The sequence below is a fragment of the Quercus suber genome, unplaced genomic scaffold (assembly GCF_002906115.3).
Source record: "Quercus suber isolate HL8 unplaced genomic scaffold, Cork oak 2.0 scaffold_332, whole genome shotgun sequence".
In the NCBI taxonomy this organism is placed as follows: domain Eukaryota; kingdom Viridiplantae; phylum Streptophyta; class Magnoliopsida; order Fagales; family Fagaceae; genus Quercus; species Quercus suber.
Window position 1 is genome coordinate 183,491 of NW_027069785.1, and position 18,472 is coordinate 201,962.

The 18,472-nt window shown below is 35.8% G+C and overlaps 1 protein-coding gene and 2 pseudogenes across 1 annotated transcript; all 3 read left to right on the forward strand.

Moving 5' to 3' along the window:
* LOC112025044 (dirigent protein 5-like) lies at positions 1-1,696 on the forward strand (annotated as a pseudogene).
* Positions 1,697-6,475: 4,779 nt separating this feature from the next.
* On the forward strand, positions 6,476-9,463 carry LOC111994648 (uncharacterized). Its single transcript, XM_024026538.1, has 3 exons — positions 6,476-7,280; positions 7,575-7,753; positions 8,483-9,463. Exons 1-3 carry the CDS (start codon positions 6,476-6,478, stop codon positions 9,461-9,463), a joined length of 1,965 nt encoding a protein of 654 aa, XP_023882306.1.
* Positions 9,464-9,628: 165 nt separating this feature from the next.
* On the forward strand, positions 9,629-15,813 carry LOC111994096 (dirigent protein 6-like; annotated as a pseudogene).
* Positions 15,814-18,472: the final 2,659 nt, after the last annotated feature.

Below are 18,472 nucleotides of genomic sequence, written 5' to 3' on the forward strand. Positions count from 1 at the left end.
ATGAAAGAGCTTGTAGAGAAATCATTTTTTATTCTCTTCTCCATCTTCGTTATTTGCCAATCTGTTTTGGCATCCAAAAAATCATTGAGAAACAAAGAACCTTGCAAGCTTCTTGAGCTTTATTACCATGACATTCTCTTTGATGGCACGGATTTAGCTAATGCAGCATCGGCACAAGTTACAAATAAGACTACTTTTGGTGACTTCAACTTTGGCATGTTGGTTGTCTTTGATGATCCTGTTACAACAGACAAACATCTTCTTTCTCCTCCTGTTGCAAGAGCTCAAGGCTTCTATTTCTACGATAAGAAAAATGGTTATTGAAAGCTCGAAAATGTGTTGAAAACACAAGAGCTATTTAGATCCCTCCAATTAAAGTTACAGCTTGATAGATTTTACACTAACTTACTACAAAGTGCGGAATAGTGTAAATGCGAGCGGATGAACAAATAAGCTACTCTAATCCATAAACTAAGCAACACAGCAGTATAATGGAATATAAAAGAGTAGAGAAGAAGGATGCAAACATAGGAAACATCGAGACGTGTTTTCGAAGAGGAAACTGAAAAACTCGGCGAAAAACCTCTCCGTCGCCCTCCAAGCAGAAATCGATCCACTAGAAAATCAGTTGGGATACATGGGTTAGCAAGAGATCCTCCAAGCCTAATCTACCCGATGCACCTAAGCCCTCGAAGCTCCTACTCCAACAAGGCTTCTCGGAACCGTGTCTTGTCTAGCACCTCGGATCCCGCAACAAGCTCCATGTTGCATCTGCCATTCCAGGCTTCTTCTAATACTTCCCAGCAGCACTAAAATGTCACACAGCACTCTCAAAGGGTGTGGTAAGTGTTTGGACTATCAACCTCTCAATTGTGTGGAAATGGAGAGGGAAGGGTTGAGGAGATACCACAAGCAAGTGTATAGAGAAAGGTGGGGATGAAAATCTCTAATTCCCAATGTGTTTGGCTAGAGTTTTCTCTCTGAAGCATTCCTCAACATTTGTGGGTAATGAGGGTATATATAGGATAGGTACAGAAAGTGTGAGTCAGTCAGTGCAGGCTAGCAAAACAGATTGCCTCATGGGTGTCTCGCGAGAAGGCCTTACCCACGAGATACTCGCGAGACACAGCTGTCTCCACCTGGCCTGACTCTTCGCATTTCAGTATGTGCATGGCACATGATTCATTTCGCAGGAAGCTAGGTCGCGACATACCCGCGAGAATTCTTCATCCTTCAAATGCTTAAGTCTTCACACTCTCTCTCTATCACACATTCCTTACAACAAATCCCACACTAGATACAGAGTATGAACGATTGAAAATGATTACAATCAAATTTGGTATGGAATAAAAGCCAACAAAATACATAGTTGTAAATAGCAACTTTACAGTTATAATGCATGGTTTGCCTTCACATTGGTCTTCAACTCGACACAATATAAAGGTACATTAAACGTTATGGGTGCAGACTTGATGGCAGCTGAGGCTAGAGACCTCTTAGTGGTTGGTGGAACAGGAGACTTTTTCATGACTAAAGGGATTGCAACAATTCAGACCGACACCAAACAGGGCATCAAATATTTTCGCCTCAAGATGGATATTAAGTTATACGAATGTTATTAGATATATATATATATGGGCAGCAATTCACATATCACATATGTAGCTACTATTTAGGATAGGACAGCATACATAGGTCATGGGCCTATGACTTAGTGAGAAACGAATAGGTATCATAGACTGTTCGAACACTTACAACAGATGCCAAAATGTGCTAACCTCCCCACAGCATGATCTTTGGCATAGTTTGACATGACCTATGCTGGGACCTATCCTCTTAGAATATTGCAACTATCTATTTCTTTCCTACTTGTAACTGTGTCCTAAATTAAAAATAAAGCTTTGCGTTATGCAAATTATGTTTTGATGTTACTCTAGTCATTTGTGAGTTAGGTTTAACTTAAACCTTCCAATATTTTCACTGTTTCTCAAGTGAGTAATTTTGGTGTCTATTTGGATACCCTGTAATTTTCTATAATTTATTTGTATAATATTTATCAAAAGATATAGTTTTTGGTAGCTTTTATGCTAAATGTGTGGTTAAAAATTAAATACTAACATTGTTTTTTAAAAAAAAAAAAGTTCAAATCACTATGCAAATGTATTATTTTTTGTAAATAAAGAAGTTCAAATTTCTTACGAGTACGAGTGTCCATGGGTGGGTTTGGGTCGAGTTTGGGCTCATCCCAAACCCAACTTCATCACGTCAGGTGGTAGAAAACGACATCTGCCATTGACCTGAGAGAAGAACATATTAGATGGATTTGGTTGTCAAGTGTGGTGGATCAGGTTGTGGTCGATTTGGATTGAAAGGATGACGAAAGAGATGCCCAAAGATCTCCATCGAATCTCATTGGAGATTGTGAGATCTCCAATGGATCTAGCCAAAGATCACAATATCTCCACCAATTTGGGCGGAGATTGCAACAAAGATGGGAGATCTCAACAAAGATGGGAGATCTAAAAAGAGAACTAAACAGAGATGACATATTTGAATGAAGATTTGAAGGACGATGGTTGGATAAGCCCTTTGGACAAAATTAGCTCAATTTAGCATGAAGAATCCGGCCCCCAACTCACCCAAAACTCTAAGGGGGTGTTTTGGCTTGCTGTGATATGCCATTGATGTAATGCACATTACGATGATATGACATTAAGATTTTTGGTTTATTTGATTTTTTCTAACATTACCATAATCTAAAATTACAAAATATATCACATCTTTTTAATTTCATCACTTTCCGCTTCCAAAAAAAAATAATAATAATCACTTCCCTAAATAATGTAATATTGTATTTTTATATTGAAATTACGTTAATGTAAATTACAATAATGTAATATTACAGTGTAATATAACATTTACAGCGAACCTTGGTTCCCCCCTAACCCTTAAGTCCCTACTGAACACGCTGTCCAGTAATAGTTGAACGCGAGTCCGATGGTGAAAAAAGGTCCCAGAAAGGAGGGAATATTGATAATAGGCGATGTATCCAACTGATGTAATTTATGTTTACCAAAAAAATAAAAAACTGATGTAATTTATTTTTGCTTTTCTTAAAATTTTGCCTTATATGTACGACTGGGCCTTGCCTCTAGAAGCCTGATGGGCTGCATACACCAACTGTCTTCCTATTGTCCAACCATATATAACATTAATTTCTGGAAATTTCACAATTCCGCAGTCACACTTCCATATAGCAAACCATATTCCATACTAATGAAGCTAGCTTTGCACAAATTTAAGCATAGCAAGGTGGAGAATGATTTTCTCACTTTCATTATTTCACATCCCCTGTTCATGTTTTAATTGTGGACATAACCTTTTTGTCTTTTGAAATGTGTAAATCAGTGCATCAATTGTGGATATTGAATAAAATAGTGGATAACAAATGAGTGTAAGAGTACATTTAGCTAGACAAAATGATAAAATAGCCGTAAATTGAAAGTTAACATTCGTGGGGTTTGTGCATAATGATGGTAGTTTGATTTGATGTACTCATAATAATTCTCTGCCTAGCACGGATCAAGCTCAAATTTTGGTCCCAGATTAATCACAAGATCTCATTCAGTAGTGTATGTGTGTATATATATAGAATCAAAACTTGGGTTCACAATTGCTTCTGGCACAGCTTGGGATTACTGCACAATAATACAAGGGACGTTAAATAGAATCCAAATCTTTTGTCTCATGCACAATACATGAGACAAACGATTTGGACTCCCAATCAATGTGTAAAAATTTTTATATTGTTGTATATATTCTTTAGTTCTTCTAAAATACTTTTACAATAAACACAATTTAGGATAGAATGAATAAATATTAATACTTTTAAGTTAATTAATTTGAAAATAAAAACGCCATACAATCTATTTAAGAAAATAAAATCATACATAAAACATTTGGAAAACGTTTAGTATATTATCATACTTTTAATTCTTCTATGTAGATTTATTTTTCATTTTATTTTTAATTAAGAAAATGAATTGTTTGATATCATATATTTAGATTAATATTTTAATTTCATTAAATAATTATTATATGTTATATATTAATTTTTTATTTTTTATTTTTTATTTTTTATCTTTTACTTGTTTAATTTGAAATATATACTTATAGTTACCTATGAAGTATCTAAACTACAACAATATCTAACGCTAGGCATGAAAAAATAAATAATAACTTATAACACTTACATTATATTTTATATTTAAATCAAACTTTTTCTTAATTAGCTAATTTTTTTTATTATACTAAAATTTAAAACTTTTTAAAATAATTTTGTCTTCAGCTTTTTATTTTCATTTTAAACCTTTAAATTGAAATCCTGACTTTGCCATGGTATATAACCACGTGAAATGCCAATAAGATCAAACATATTATGTTTGTATTCTTTATAGACTTGAAATGCTAAACGCTACATTAATTGACAGTGAATCAGTAATAATAATTGAACGTGTTCCTCTTTATGCTACTGCTGTCAAAATACATATAACTCTCATATGCAATATCACTATCATGGGGTTTACTAGCATGCAGTGGATCCACATGTATGTAAAGGACTAAACGTTATTCTATGAATAAACTAACTCCAGTAATTCCGTCTGGGTTAAAAAAAAAAAAAAAAAAACAGTCAAATGTGGAGGATTGCTAATCAATAATAAAGACCATGTTAATAGATTATAGAGTCCTCTTGTATCAAACTCTAATAGTCCGTTTGGATGGAGAGAGAGGGAGAGGGAGGGGGAGTAGAATAGAGTAGAGTAGAATTGATACAAACAGGTCATAAGTGACAAATGGTAAGAGTAAAAAAGTAGGGTCGTTATTGGCAGATTCATGAACAAAGCAGTTGCAAAGGGGATTTGCGAAACAATGGGACAAGTCTGTTGCTCTACAAAAACACCAACAGAGGAATGTGGGAGTTTTATGCGTGTTAGAGTTCTTGTAGATGTCTCCCAACCTTTGTGCTGTGGAAGGTTGCTTACTTTGGATGATAATAGAGAACTTTGGGTTTCTTTCAAATACAAAAGACTCCCTAACCTTTGTTATTGGTGTGGTTGTCTCACTCATTCTGATAGGGATTGCGAACGGTGGATAGATAGTGAAGGTACCCTGGATGATTCAGAAAAGGGGTATGGAGCATGGCTGAGAGCTCCCCCATTTAATGGTTCACGGTGAGGAGTTGTTTCAGTTCTGGGGTTGTATGACAAAAAGGAGGGAAACAACTTTGGCCAGAATATTCCGGCGAGAGAGACCACGGCGCTGGTGATAGGAGACACACTGCCACACAGTCAGCCTATGCATCCTCATAAGGAAAGTACCAGTGTTGAAATTGCCTCAAATTCAATACTGGGAGATACTTTCCATACTGAGAAGCAAACGGTTCACTCCACATCAACCAACCCAGATTTGGTGCAACGGTCAAGTGCACAAGATCTTTTTGAAAAGCAAATAGAGGATATTGACTGTGAGTTGGGGAAATTTGAATTACCAAATGTGGCTGACCATGAGCAGAATATGCCAGGTAATACTTCCACTCAATTACGTCCCATTAATACTCCTATTTCCATGCACACTAATCCCTCGCAGATACCTAAGCCAATACCATCATCTCCTATTATGATGGACGAGAATTTAAAGCACCATAATTCTCCAGAAGATACGGCCCCACTCTCCACTTGGAAACATATTCCCAGAGTTGACAAATCAGTGAGTAATAACCAGACAGCATTGGTGGGTTTGAAATGTACTGGCAATTACACAAGTCACTCTGAATTACCAAACAAAAAATTTGTGGTTTCTCAGAATGATGCAGATAAAATCCAGATATTGGCAGAGGCTAGTTCCCACCCTGCCAGAAGCAATGAGTCTGTTAGTATGAAACTGTCGTGGGCTTGGGAACCTGCGTACAGAAGATCAGCTTGCAGAATTGGTGCTGGCAAAAGATCCTTTTGTTTTGTTTATAGTCGAAACATGGACAGATAAAGCAAGGCTAGAGATAGTACAAAAAAGAATTCAGTTCAAGAACCTTTTTGAAGTTCCATGTAGAAATAAAGCAAGCGGTTTAGCTATTTTTTGGAAGGAAGATTTTAACCTGGAAATTGAGACTTTTTCCAACTATCATATTAACACTACGATCAACAAGAACAAGGATGATGAATAGAGGTTTACTGGTTTCTACGGAGAGCCAGATACATAGTTAAGACACGAAGCTGGGGCAAAACTCCGCAGTCTAAGACAGCGTGGGACTACTCCATGGCTATATGCAGGCAATTTCAATGAAATCACTCGTCAATCTGAAAAACAAGGAGGACGATCTAGGCCACACAACCAAATGCAAGCCTTTAGAGATGTTTTGGACGAATATGGTTTCATGGACTTGGGTTTTGAAGGATTTCCCTTTACATGGCATATACACATGGATGGTTACACAATCTGGGAGCATCTAGACCGTTCAGTAGCCACCAATGACTGGTACTCCATGTTCCTAGGTACTAAATTGTTTCACTTAGATGTCACAACTTCCGATCATAAACCTTTACAGATTGCACCTAAAGGTATGAACTGCTGCCTCCAAAAACCCTTCTGTTTTGAGCAAATGTGGTTGACAGACAATGGATGCACTAAGACGGTTGAAGCTGTTTGGTGTGAATCATCTATGGAGACATGGGATACAAAGGTGATAAAGAAGATAGATAAGTGTTTGATTGAGTTGACCCGATGGAGTAAACAACATTTTGGTAGTGTTCGAAAGGAATTAGAGAAAAAAAGAAAAGAACTCCGGGAGGCAGAAAGGAGGGCACTTCGAACTGGGGATTCAAGGCACATGAGGGGGCTGGAAAAAGAAGTGAATCTGTTGCTGGATAAGGAAGCTAAAATGTGGGCCCAAAGGTCCAAGGTTTTGTGGCTCAAGGACGGTGATCGCAATTCTAAGTTCTTCCATAGTAGAGCTTCCCAATGCTGTCCCCAAAATTACATTACAAAAATCCATGATAACTCTGGCAGGTTGTGTACACGGCCTTCCCAAGTGATTGACATCATTACAAATTTCTATCAAGAACTCTTTACCACGGGTGGCCCTTGTAGTTTTGAGGAAGTTACTGACACCATACCTTGGGTTGTATCTCCTGAGATGAATGCCAGGCTTAGTGCAGATTTTATAATCAATGAAGTGGAAGTGGCAATGCGGCAAATAGCTCCTTTAAAAGCCCCTGGCCCGGATGGTATGCCCCCCTTATTTTATCAAAACTATTGGTCTCTAATTGGCTTTGATGTTTCTACCTCTATATTGCATTATCTTAATACTAGAGTTTTACCTCCATCTTTAGGCCACTCTTTCATTACTTTAATCCCCAAAGTGAAAAACCTAGAGTTTGTGATAGAATTTCGCCCTATAAGTTTATGCAATGTTCTTTATAGAATTTTTTCAAAGGTGCTCACTAACCATTTGAAAATTATTATGCCTCAGATTATGTTTGAACACCAAAGTGCTTTTATATCTGATCATTTGATTTCAGATAATATTTTGGTGGCCTTTGAGACTTTGCATTACTTGAGAAACCACAATACAGGAAAAACTGGGTATATGGCTCTAAAGCTCGACATGAGCAAGGCTTATGACAGGATGGAATGGACTTATATGGAGATGGTGTTGGAAAAGATGGGTTTCCAAGAAAGATGGATCAAGCTCATGATGGTTTGCATCACCACAGCCTCATATACTATTTTGATTAATGGAGAACCACAGGGTCATATCACCCCTACAAGAGGTCTAAGACAAGGCAACCCCTTCTCCCCTTATTTATTCCTTATGTGTACGGAAGGTTTGCATGGTTTGATAAGTAAGGCAGCCATAAATGGGGTCCTTAAGGGTGTTTCTTTATGCCAGAATGGTCCTAAACTAACACACCTTTTTTTTGCAGATGATAGTCTAATTTTTTGTAGGGCAAAGGAGAGTGAATGTCAAGCTTTCTTGGAAATCCTAGCCAAATATGAACTTCCATCAGGACAACAAATTAATAAAGCAAAGACCAATTTATTCTTTAGCAAGTCCACACTGGAAGATATGCAAACAACCATAAAGAATTTGCTTGGTGTAGCGGTGATTAAGCAATATGAGAAGTATTTGGGACTTCCCTCGCTTGTGGGGCGAAATAAAAAAGAAAGCTTTGCTCATATTAAATAGCAGGTGTGGAAGCGGTTGCAAGGATGGAAAGCAAAATTGCTTTCTCAAGCCGGAAGGGAAATCTTGATTAAAGCTGTAGCACAAGCTCTCCCCAAATATACTATGTCTTGTTTCAAGTTGCCGGTTACACTTTGCCATGATCTTGAATCTATGATATGTAAATTTTTTTGGGGTCAAAGGGGTGAAAGTAGAAAATTTCACTGGATAAAATGGTTTGATTTATGTAAACCTAAATCTCAGGGAGGCATGAGGTTTAAGGACCTCTCAAATTTTAATGATGCACTCTTGGCTAAACAAACATGGAGGCTACTCCATGATACTAACTCATTGTTTTACAGGATGTTTAAAGCCAAGTTCTTCCCTAATTTGTTAGTCATGGAAGCCACAACTCCAGCTAATGCTTCCTATGCTTGGAGGAGTTTAATGTATGGAAGGGAAGTCATCAAGAGAGGTGGAGCTTGGAGAATCGGGTTGGGGAAATCAATCCATATTTGGGGTGATAATTGGCTGCCTACAAGGAATAGAACGAAGATTTTTTCTCCTATGGGGCCAGGGAGTGATACAGCTATGGTTTGTGAGCTCATAGATCCAGTGAATAGGACTTGGAGAGCTAAAGTAATTGACAGAATGTTTCTTGAATGTGGGGCAGCAGTTATAAAGAGCATACCACTGTGTAGGACCATTCAAGACGATGTTCTAATCTGGCCTTTCAATCCAGACGGGGAATATTCGGTTAAGTTCGGATATAAGTTCTTGCAGGAGGAAGCTTTGAGATGTCATGTCGATCAGTTTGAACCTAATACGTTGCAGCCTCTATGGAACAAGATTTGGGGTCTTAAGGTGCCTGATAAAGTCAAACACTTAGTATGGAAGGCATGCAAAAATTCCTTTCCTACTAAGGTGAATTTGGTGCGACGTAAAGCGATCACTGATGGGCTGTGTGATAGGTGCAAGCAGGCGCCTGAAGATGTTGTCCATTCACTTTATGGCTGCCCGATCCTTGATGACTTATGGAAGCACACAAAATGGAAAAATGGTGCACTTAAACATTTCACATTGTTCCTTGATCTCTTTGATTTCATTCTTGCAGGTGGTAGCGACGTGGAGCTAGTTGCAGCAATTACTTGGAATCTTTGGAATCGTCTAAATAACTTGAGGCTGGGAAAACCAACTATCCCTCTTAATAAGGTGTTGGAGCACTCTTGGGAGCAGCCATTATAGTCCCACTTCAGCACCTCAATCATCACGACTCGCAGACAACAGCCAGCCACAGTGTGGATTGCACCAGACCAGCACTGGGCTAAAGTGAATTTTGATGGTGCCACGTTCGCTAAAGACAACAAAGCAGGACTGGAAGTTGTAACCCGGAATGACACAGGCCTTGTTATGGCGTCCCTAGCACAGCTAATTCCCTTACCAACTTCAATTATTGAAGTAGAAGTAATGGCAGCAAGGAGGGCCCTGGAACTTGCTTTGGAATGTGGCTTTTAGCGCATAGTCTTGGAAGGAGACTCTGAGGTTCTATACAAAGCTTTGCAATAGGGGAATAGAAGCCTAGCACACTATGGCCACCTCATAACAGATATACAATTTCTTATTTCACACTTCAATGCTTTTAAACTATTTGTTGTGCATAGACATTGTAATAAGCTTGCTCATGCTTTAGCAAGACGAGCAACAATCCCACCTTCTATGTCCGTCTGGATGGAAGATGTACCACCAAACTTGTTAGCTGTATTCCAGGCTGATTTTAATAGCCTTCTTTAATAATATGCACTGACTTCTTTCTCAAAAAAAAATAAATAAATAAATAAAAAGTACCAGTTAATTCTTTTTCTTTTGGGTAAAAAAAAAAAATAAAAGTACTTAATTTTTAATTGTCTAATCATTAACACTCTCCCTTACTATTAAAACCACATTCACATTATTTTTTTGCTAAAAGTTTCATAGGAAAAAAAAATATATGTGTGCAATTCCTATTATATTTTAATACGTGGATATGCAAATAGGCCATAAGTGACAAATGAGAAGAGTAAAAAAGTAGGGTCGTTATCGGCTAATTAAGTACCAGTTAATTCTTTTTCTTTTGGGTAAAAAAAATTAGTACTTAATTTTTAATTGTCTAATCATTAATACTCTCCCTTACTATTAAAACCACATTCACGTTATTTTTTTGGTGAAAGTATTATAGGAAAAAAAAAAATTGTGTGCAATACCTATTATATTTTGATACGCAGATTTGCAAAATGACATACAAATATAATAATAATAATAATAACAACAACAACAACAACATTAAAAAAAGATCTATAAAATTAATTTTTTTTAATGTGAAAATAGCGTTCATCAACTTAGCAAGCATGATATTATTGTAAACTACACATAAAATTGTTTTACTTATTTTATTTTTTTGAAAAATTTCATATGGTTGTTAAAGCAATAAAATTCCAATTTTCTATGTATCTTCTTCTTTATTTATTTATTTTAAAGTAACTACCAATATATTAACAATTGAACCATAAAAAAAATAATAAAAAACAAAAAATAGAAAGGTTTAAGGTTTATAGGTTGGGCAATGGTTCAATCAAGGTCGAACCATAATGATGTTATAATAATTTAATAAAATAGAAAAATAGAAAAAAATTATAAAAATGAGCAATGTTGATTTATAAAAAATAAATTAATTTCAAGTATATTTTCATAAATTTTTATATAAGAAAAATATAAATAATATAACATAAAAAGACTGTAATAATGATAAATGCATGCCAAATAGCTTTCAAGGATAAAATAAATAAACAATAATGATAGAAGTTAATATATTAGTGTAGGATAAAATAAATAAACAATAATGATAGAAGTTAATATATTAGTGTAGGGTCACGTTTTACAGCCCAAGCTTAAAAGGTATGGGATATTGGCCCAAAAGGTATGGGATATTAGCCCAATGAGCCCAGTATAATAAATTTGTACAGAATGAGTTAAAAAACTAGGCACTATATGAATTTAACAACGGCTAGTATAAATTTAAAAGATGATCAAGCAGAAATAAAATATATAGGGCTGAATGAATTTATTGTATGAGGAGGCAAATCTTGGTATAAATCAACAGTACTGATTGCAAATGCAACTTTGATTGCTACAGTATCCTTTTTCTAGTTTTCGATCCTCCTCTCATGGAGGGTCTCTTATATTATATAGTTCTCTTTGAACCATCTTGATCTTACACTTGTTGATCATCTGAACATTTACTTGAGTACTTATCCCATCAGACATCTGTTTTGGCTTTCTGTGAGTCGTGGTAGTCAAGAATACATTAATTGTTCAGGGGTCTTCTTCACATAAATGCGGCCAAAAAAGTAACTGCAGTGCATTTAATGTAGTGGTAGCAACTTTTCATTAGATATTTTGGAGTTCTCATCAATCTTATATGTGTATGATGAACGTTCTTATCCCTGGAAGCTCCTGGAAGATCACCTGGATTATTGGAATACATATTTGAAGTGTATTCATCACATTTGAGGAAGATTTTCCTCCTCGGACCATGCTCCATTTGTTTCTTACTTATGAAACTTTAAAATTGGAACCCCTCACAATCATTTGCTCTTCCTCGGACACAGCCATGTCTTCGTATTAGGTCCAAAACTCAATATATAATTTCAGGCCCTTATCTCTACAATTATTTATTTGAACAAAGTAATATGAAATTTTACTTATTTTATTTGGATAATCCGTTAATAGCTAGATCTAATATTTGAATTATATTTATATACAATAATTTCCCATCCTTCACGAACAAAAGTGTGCAAGTAAAAAAGAAGAAGTGTGGAAGTCAAGTTGTTATCAAACAAGTCATGTGAACCCCTAAACAGTGGCAGAATTTCAGCAAAAAGCCAGCTGAAAAGCTGGGGGCAAAAGCACGCTCGAACCATAGCAAAAAGCCAGCTGAGGCCTGCAAAACATGTCAGCATAAGTCCAGCTAAAATGCTGGGGGAAACGCACGCTCAATCAGCAAAAGCCCAATATAATAAACTTTCTTTTTAGTCTCAGTAAACTTTCGAATATAAATAGGAGGTATAGAATGGAGATTAAATTCAAACTTAATGAGCACTAGGACAAGTTTTTATACTAATATAATGTCAGCCAAGAGTTTTATAACTCAACCGATTGGTATTTTTGATGTTTTCAACTGAGACATCTACAATCTAGATCCTCACTCTCACCTGTTAAAAAAAAAAAAACAAAAAGCAAAAAAATACAAAAGAATATCTAATCTATAGAGCTTAAGTTATTAGACAAGAGTAATCCCAAATCCCAATTAGCGCTTGTATATATATATATATATATATGTATAGTACCCATGCATGATCAAACATACTCGGAGCTATATAACATTACATTTCTTTATACTCCCTTTCATGTCCAAGTCTCAATGAAAGCTGTAGGGTCAGGATTTGTGGCCCAAACCCAAAACAATAAATTTGTAAAGAGTAGATGAAAGGGCTAGGTTATTTGTGAATTTAGCAACTGTTAACTATAGTAACCGGGAATGAACCAACGTAAAAATACACTTAAAAGCTAAACAAAATGATGTCCGAAGAGGAATATTATTGATTGAACAGTTAATACAGTTCTTAGAGTTACAGTAAAATTTTTTTTCCTCTCTTATTATCTTTTTTTTCCATCCCCTTTCTTTAGAGACCTTTCCTGTTTATATAGCCTTCTTCTAAACCATCTTTATCGTCCACTTGTTCTTCATCTACGTATCCACTTGAGTATATGTCACATCAAGTACCTTCTTTAGGTCTCCTTGAGTGGTGGTAGCTGAGATTACATTGTTCAGGGGTCTTCTCCATATAAATGCGGCCAGGAAAGTTGCTGCAGTGCATTAAACATGATGGTAGCAGCTTTTTCTTTTAGATATTTCTCCGTTCTTATCATCTCCAGGCATGCCCGAATCTTATCCTTCTCATTGAAGTTGTTAGGAAGATCACTCAAACTTTCCAGATATTTGTTTGATCGAGACTTTTTGTATTTGAGGAGAATGAACTCTTTGGACCATTGGCGATCTCTTCGGACTATATTTTTCGTTCATTTTCAGGTATATCTCTTCCACACGGATTCCTTCTTAACCGCTTTTTTCTCTTTGGACGCACAGTAATCTTCGAGTAAGGCTTTAGGCCCAATACATAAGGTTGGGCTTTTACCACCCCCCCCCCCCTCCAAAAAACCAAAACTAAGAGAGATGACTCTAGCATGTAGAATTAAAAAAAGCAAACTAGTTCAACTTTGATGTTAAGCTAAACGGAATAATGTCAAAAGTAATGAATTTTAATCATGAATGTACAATGAATTTTAATCAACGATCTAACTTAATCGAAGGTACAACCTTATTACATTCTTGTCAACAAATGATAGCAATGGATGTCAATAATAAAATCATCCCTTTTTCTACCAAATTATTTAGAATTGGGTTTATGGAGTCAAATTGATTGAACTTTGATATTACAATAATTAAGCATGCCTTTCTTCTTTTTGGTAATTTGGATACAAATTGTACATTTTTGTATTTCACTTTATGCTCCACCAATCATAATATGCAATGTATTTACTTTTATATTAAATAAATCAATAAAAAATTTCTAGTTGGTAGAACAGAAAGTGGAACACCAGTGCGCGTGCGCGCGCGCGCGCGCGCACACACACACACATATATATATATAATTTGTATTCACTGGGTACACACATCCGGTCAGAAACTAGGCGTGCGTAATTGAGCTTGCACTGCTGTTTCTTTCCAACTTTGGTAGGAGTATGTGACATACGTTTAAACTCTAAAGGCCTAAAAATTAAAGGAGGGACAAATATTGAATTAGGACTGGGAAGCTGTCTATATAAACCGTATTATGCTGCCTGTCTCTTGACACAAAGGCCATTAGACAAAAAGCAACAATGAGGAATCTTGTAGAGAAATCTTGATTCATTTTCTTCTTCGTCTTTATTATATGCCAATCTGTTTTGACAGACAAAAAATCATTGAGAAACCAAGAACCATGCAAGCGTCTTGAGCTTTATTACCGTGACATTCTCTTTGATGGCACAAATTTGGCTAATGCAACATCCGCTAAAGCTACAAATGAGACTGCTCTTGGTGACTTTAAATTTGGCATGTTGATTGTCTTTGATAATCCTATTACAGCAGACAACAATCTTCTTTCTCCTCCAGTTGCAAGAGCTCAAGGATTCTATTTCTATGACAAGAAGAACGATTACAATGTATGGTTTGCCTTCACATTGGTCTTCAACTCGACACAATATAAAGGTACATTGAACATTATGGGTGCAGTCTTGATGGCAGTTGAGACTAGAGATCTCTCAGTGGTTGGTGGAGGAATAATGTCAAAAGTAATGAATTTTAATCATGAATGTACAATGAATTTTAATCAACGATCTAACTTAATCGAAGGTACAACCTTATTACATTCTTGTCAACAAATGATAGCAATGGATGTCAATAATAAAATCATCCCTTTTTCTACCAAATTATTTAGAATTGGGTTTATGGAGTCAAATTGATTGAACTTCGATATTACAATAATTAAGCATGCCTTTCTTCTTTTTGGTAATTTGGATACAAATTGTACTTTTTTGTATTTCACTTTATGCTTCACCAATCATAATATGCAATGTATTTATTTTTATATTAAATAAATCAGTAAAAAATTTCTAGTTGGTAGAACAGAAAGTGGAACACCAGTGCGCGTGCGCGCGCACACACACACACATATATATAATTTGTATTCACTGGGTACACACATCCGGTCAGAAACTAGGCGTGCGTAATTGAGCTTGCACTGCTGTTTCTTTCCAACTTTGGTAGGAGTATGTGACATACGTTTAAACTCTAAAGGCCTAAAAATTAAAGGAGGGACAAATATTGAATTAGGACTGGGAAGCTGTCTATATAAACCGTATTATGCTGCCTGTCTCTTGACACAAAGGCCATTAGACAAAAAGCAACAATGAGGAATCTTGTAGAGAAATCTTGATTCATTTTCTTCTTCGTCTTTATTATATGCCAATCTGTTTTGGTAGACAAAAAATCATTGAGAAACCAAGAACCATGCAAGCGTCTTGAGCTTTATTACCATGACATTCTCTTTGATGGCACAAATTTCGCTAATGCAACATCCGCTAAAGCTACAAATGAGACTGCTCTTGGTGACTTTAAATTTGGCATGTTGATTGTCTTTGATGATCCTATTACAGCAGACAACAATCTTCTTTCTCCTCCAGTTGCAAGAGCTCAAGGATTCTATTTCTATGACAAGAAGAACGATTACAATGTATGGTTTGCCTTCACATTGGTCTTCAACTCGACACAATATAAAGGTACATTGAACATTATGGGTGCAGTCTTGATGGCAGTTGAGACTAGAGATCTCTCAGTGGTTGGTGGCACAGGAGACTTTTTCATGGCGAAAGGAATTGCAACATTTCATTCTGACATTTTTCAGGGGGCCAAATATTTTCGCCTCAAGTGGGATATTAAGTTATACTAATGTTATTAGATATAGAATGCAATTCACATATCACATATTGTGTATGTGTGTATTAATTGCTAATCAGTACAAGCTCACTCGGGAGTGAGGAAATAAGGCGTTGCTTGTTATGATCCATGCTGTCCTATCCTCTTAGAATATTGCATCTATCTTGTTATTTCCTACTTGTTACAACTAATTTTGTAGCTAAACTTTATCTTAAAAATAAAACTTTGAATTATGTAAATTGTGTTTGGAAGTTACTCTAGTCATTTATGATTTAGTTTAACTTTAAACCTTCCGTTCGAAAATTTTGACCCCAATTAATTTTAATCAATCACCCAAGTTGATTAAATTATTAAATTATATAGAGGTCTAATTCAATATGTGATGGCTACAACCATATCACAAAAATAAAGTGCAATGAAAAATAAATTTGACATGACAATATGGTTGTGATGGAAAAATCTAGATAGGAAAAACCTCAAATGGTGGTTTAAAGGCAGCCATAAACTTGAAGAATTCACTATGTAAGATTGAAGGTACAAATACAAGGAATATACTCGATCTTGAAGTACTTACCTAGTACCTAGTAAAACTTACTAATGCTAACCTAGCGCAACTCCAATCCAGTTGGACTACTCTAACATGTGATTTGTTTGGTGTGCAAATACCCAATTCATCACTAACTTTACCACAACAACTCTTGGTTGCAGTAGTTTTGTGACCAAGCTTCACATAAAATGCCAATTGGATCTTTAATGGTTGGTCTCGAAGACTTTGCGTGGTATAGAAATCTTGGCACACATAGTCGTAACAATATCTCATTCTTCTCTTTTGAAAATCATAGGTTCAACAAATGGAGGGTAGGGTTTTCTCTTTGAATACCTTAGGGTTTTCACCTCTACAACCTTATAAAAATTCATGTTTAATGGGTCTTTATATAGGCCCCTCATTGGAGTTAATTACAAAAACCCACAATTATAGGCAAAAACAAAACTATGAATCTCGACCAATCTAGTGGTATCAAGGTGGTGTCAAGATTAAATGAAACTCAATTATTCGCCCTATAGTAGAGACTGAAATCGAAGCTGTTAGGTTCTAAAGATTTAGGATTTTATGTGTTTAGAACTCTAATTTGTATTGTTGGCAAACCATGATCAAAACAGGTTGTTTAGTCTTGTTTAGGCTTGCTCAAAGTTGGGTCTTTCATGTAAAGTTAGAATCGAGAGGCCGCAGATGCATTGGTGCATTTCGGCCTGACTCGATCGATCAAATCTCGGGCAGAATGTTTTTCTACAGAATTTTTCAGCTCAGCCCTAACTCATTAAACGTTTTCGGTTTTCTGTTTTTACCCTAGGTATATAAAGAAAAACCCTAGCCACGTTTTTAGAGTTGCTCCAGTTGAGTTGTTGCTCATACTTTGCTGTTTTATGTAAATCTCTTATGAGATCTAGAGGAGTTTTCCTTTACATAAAGTTTAGGGTTTTCAAGGTAGAGATTACTTCAACATCTTGATGATCAATTCGGTTGCTACTATTGAACCTTAAAGAATATCAAGTGTGGGTGCTTGTAGCTGATTGGAGAATCCAAGAAAGAAGGAGTCCTTGGATTCGGAGCTTGCACGTGGTCGTGTCAGTAAGTTCCACTAGTGGGTAGCATTAAGAAGTCAAGCGGGGAGCTTGTAAGTCCTTTTGTATGAACTTCGATTCTTTCGCATAGTGGATTCAAGTTTACCTTGAGAATAGCTAGGTCAAATCATCTCCAGGTTTTTACCGTGTGGTTTCCTGGGTGATCATATCATTATGTTATTTATATTTCTGCTGCTATATTTCTTGATATGATTGTTTGATTGTTTTAACCTAAAATTGCATAATTTAAATAAGTAACAACTTGGCTAATTAACTAGGTTAATCCAATTGCTGTTTTAAGGGGTCTAAATAACTAACAAGTGGTATCAGAGCGGGTAGCTCTTCTATTTTAGATCTTTTGATCTAAAAGCTGATCTTTAACCCCTGTTGTCATGAATAATTTGAAGTGTCTTTCTGATCATGTTTCTTCTCATGCTTCTACTGATTTTATTGATGCCTGTGATGTTTTGAATAAAAAGGACACTATTGTTTCTGTTGATTTTTTTGATGCTTTGGAAACTCTTCGTTAGGAATTATCTAAATCTTTGAAAATTGCTAAGAAATTTAAAGAATAGTTAAAATTGGCTAATCTTGAAAAAGAGGATTTGATTGTGAGATTAGATGAGTCTAATAAAAAGAATGAATTTTTGAGAAATCAAATTTCCTCTCAAGATGAGAAGATGAAAAGTTTGGAACAAGAGTTAGTTGAATCTAAAACTAAAATAAAAAAATTTGACTAGTACCAAGCCTGTTGTTGATAACAGAAGTGTTTCTGTTTCTCTTAAGCCTAAAATTGAGAAAGTTTATATCCCTCATTTCAAGAGGAATAATAAAGAAAAGGCTTATTTTGCTAGGTTAGACAAAGGTAAAAATTCTGATGTAGACGCTAAAGTTTCTAAACCTATATCTAAACCTATTATTAGAGAGCATAATAAATCTATTTTTGTGCCTACCTGTCACCTTTGTAGTGTTGTTGGTCATATTAGACCAAATTGTTCTTTGTTGAGGCAAAAACCAAAATTTGAGAATAGATTTGCTGTTAGGAATACTGATGCTCC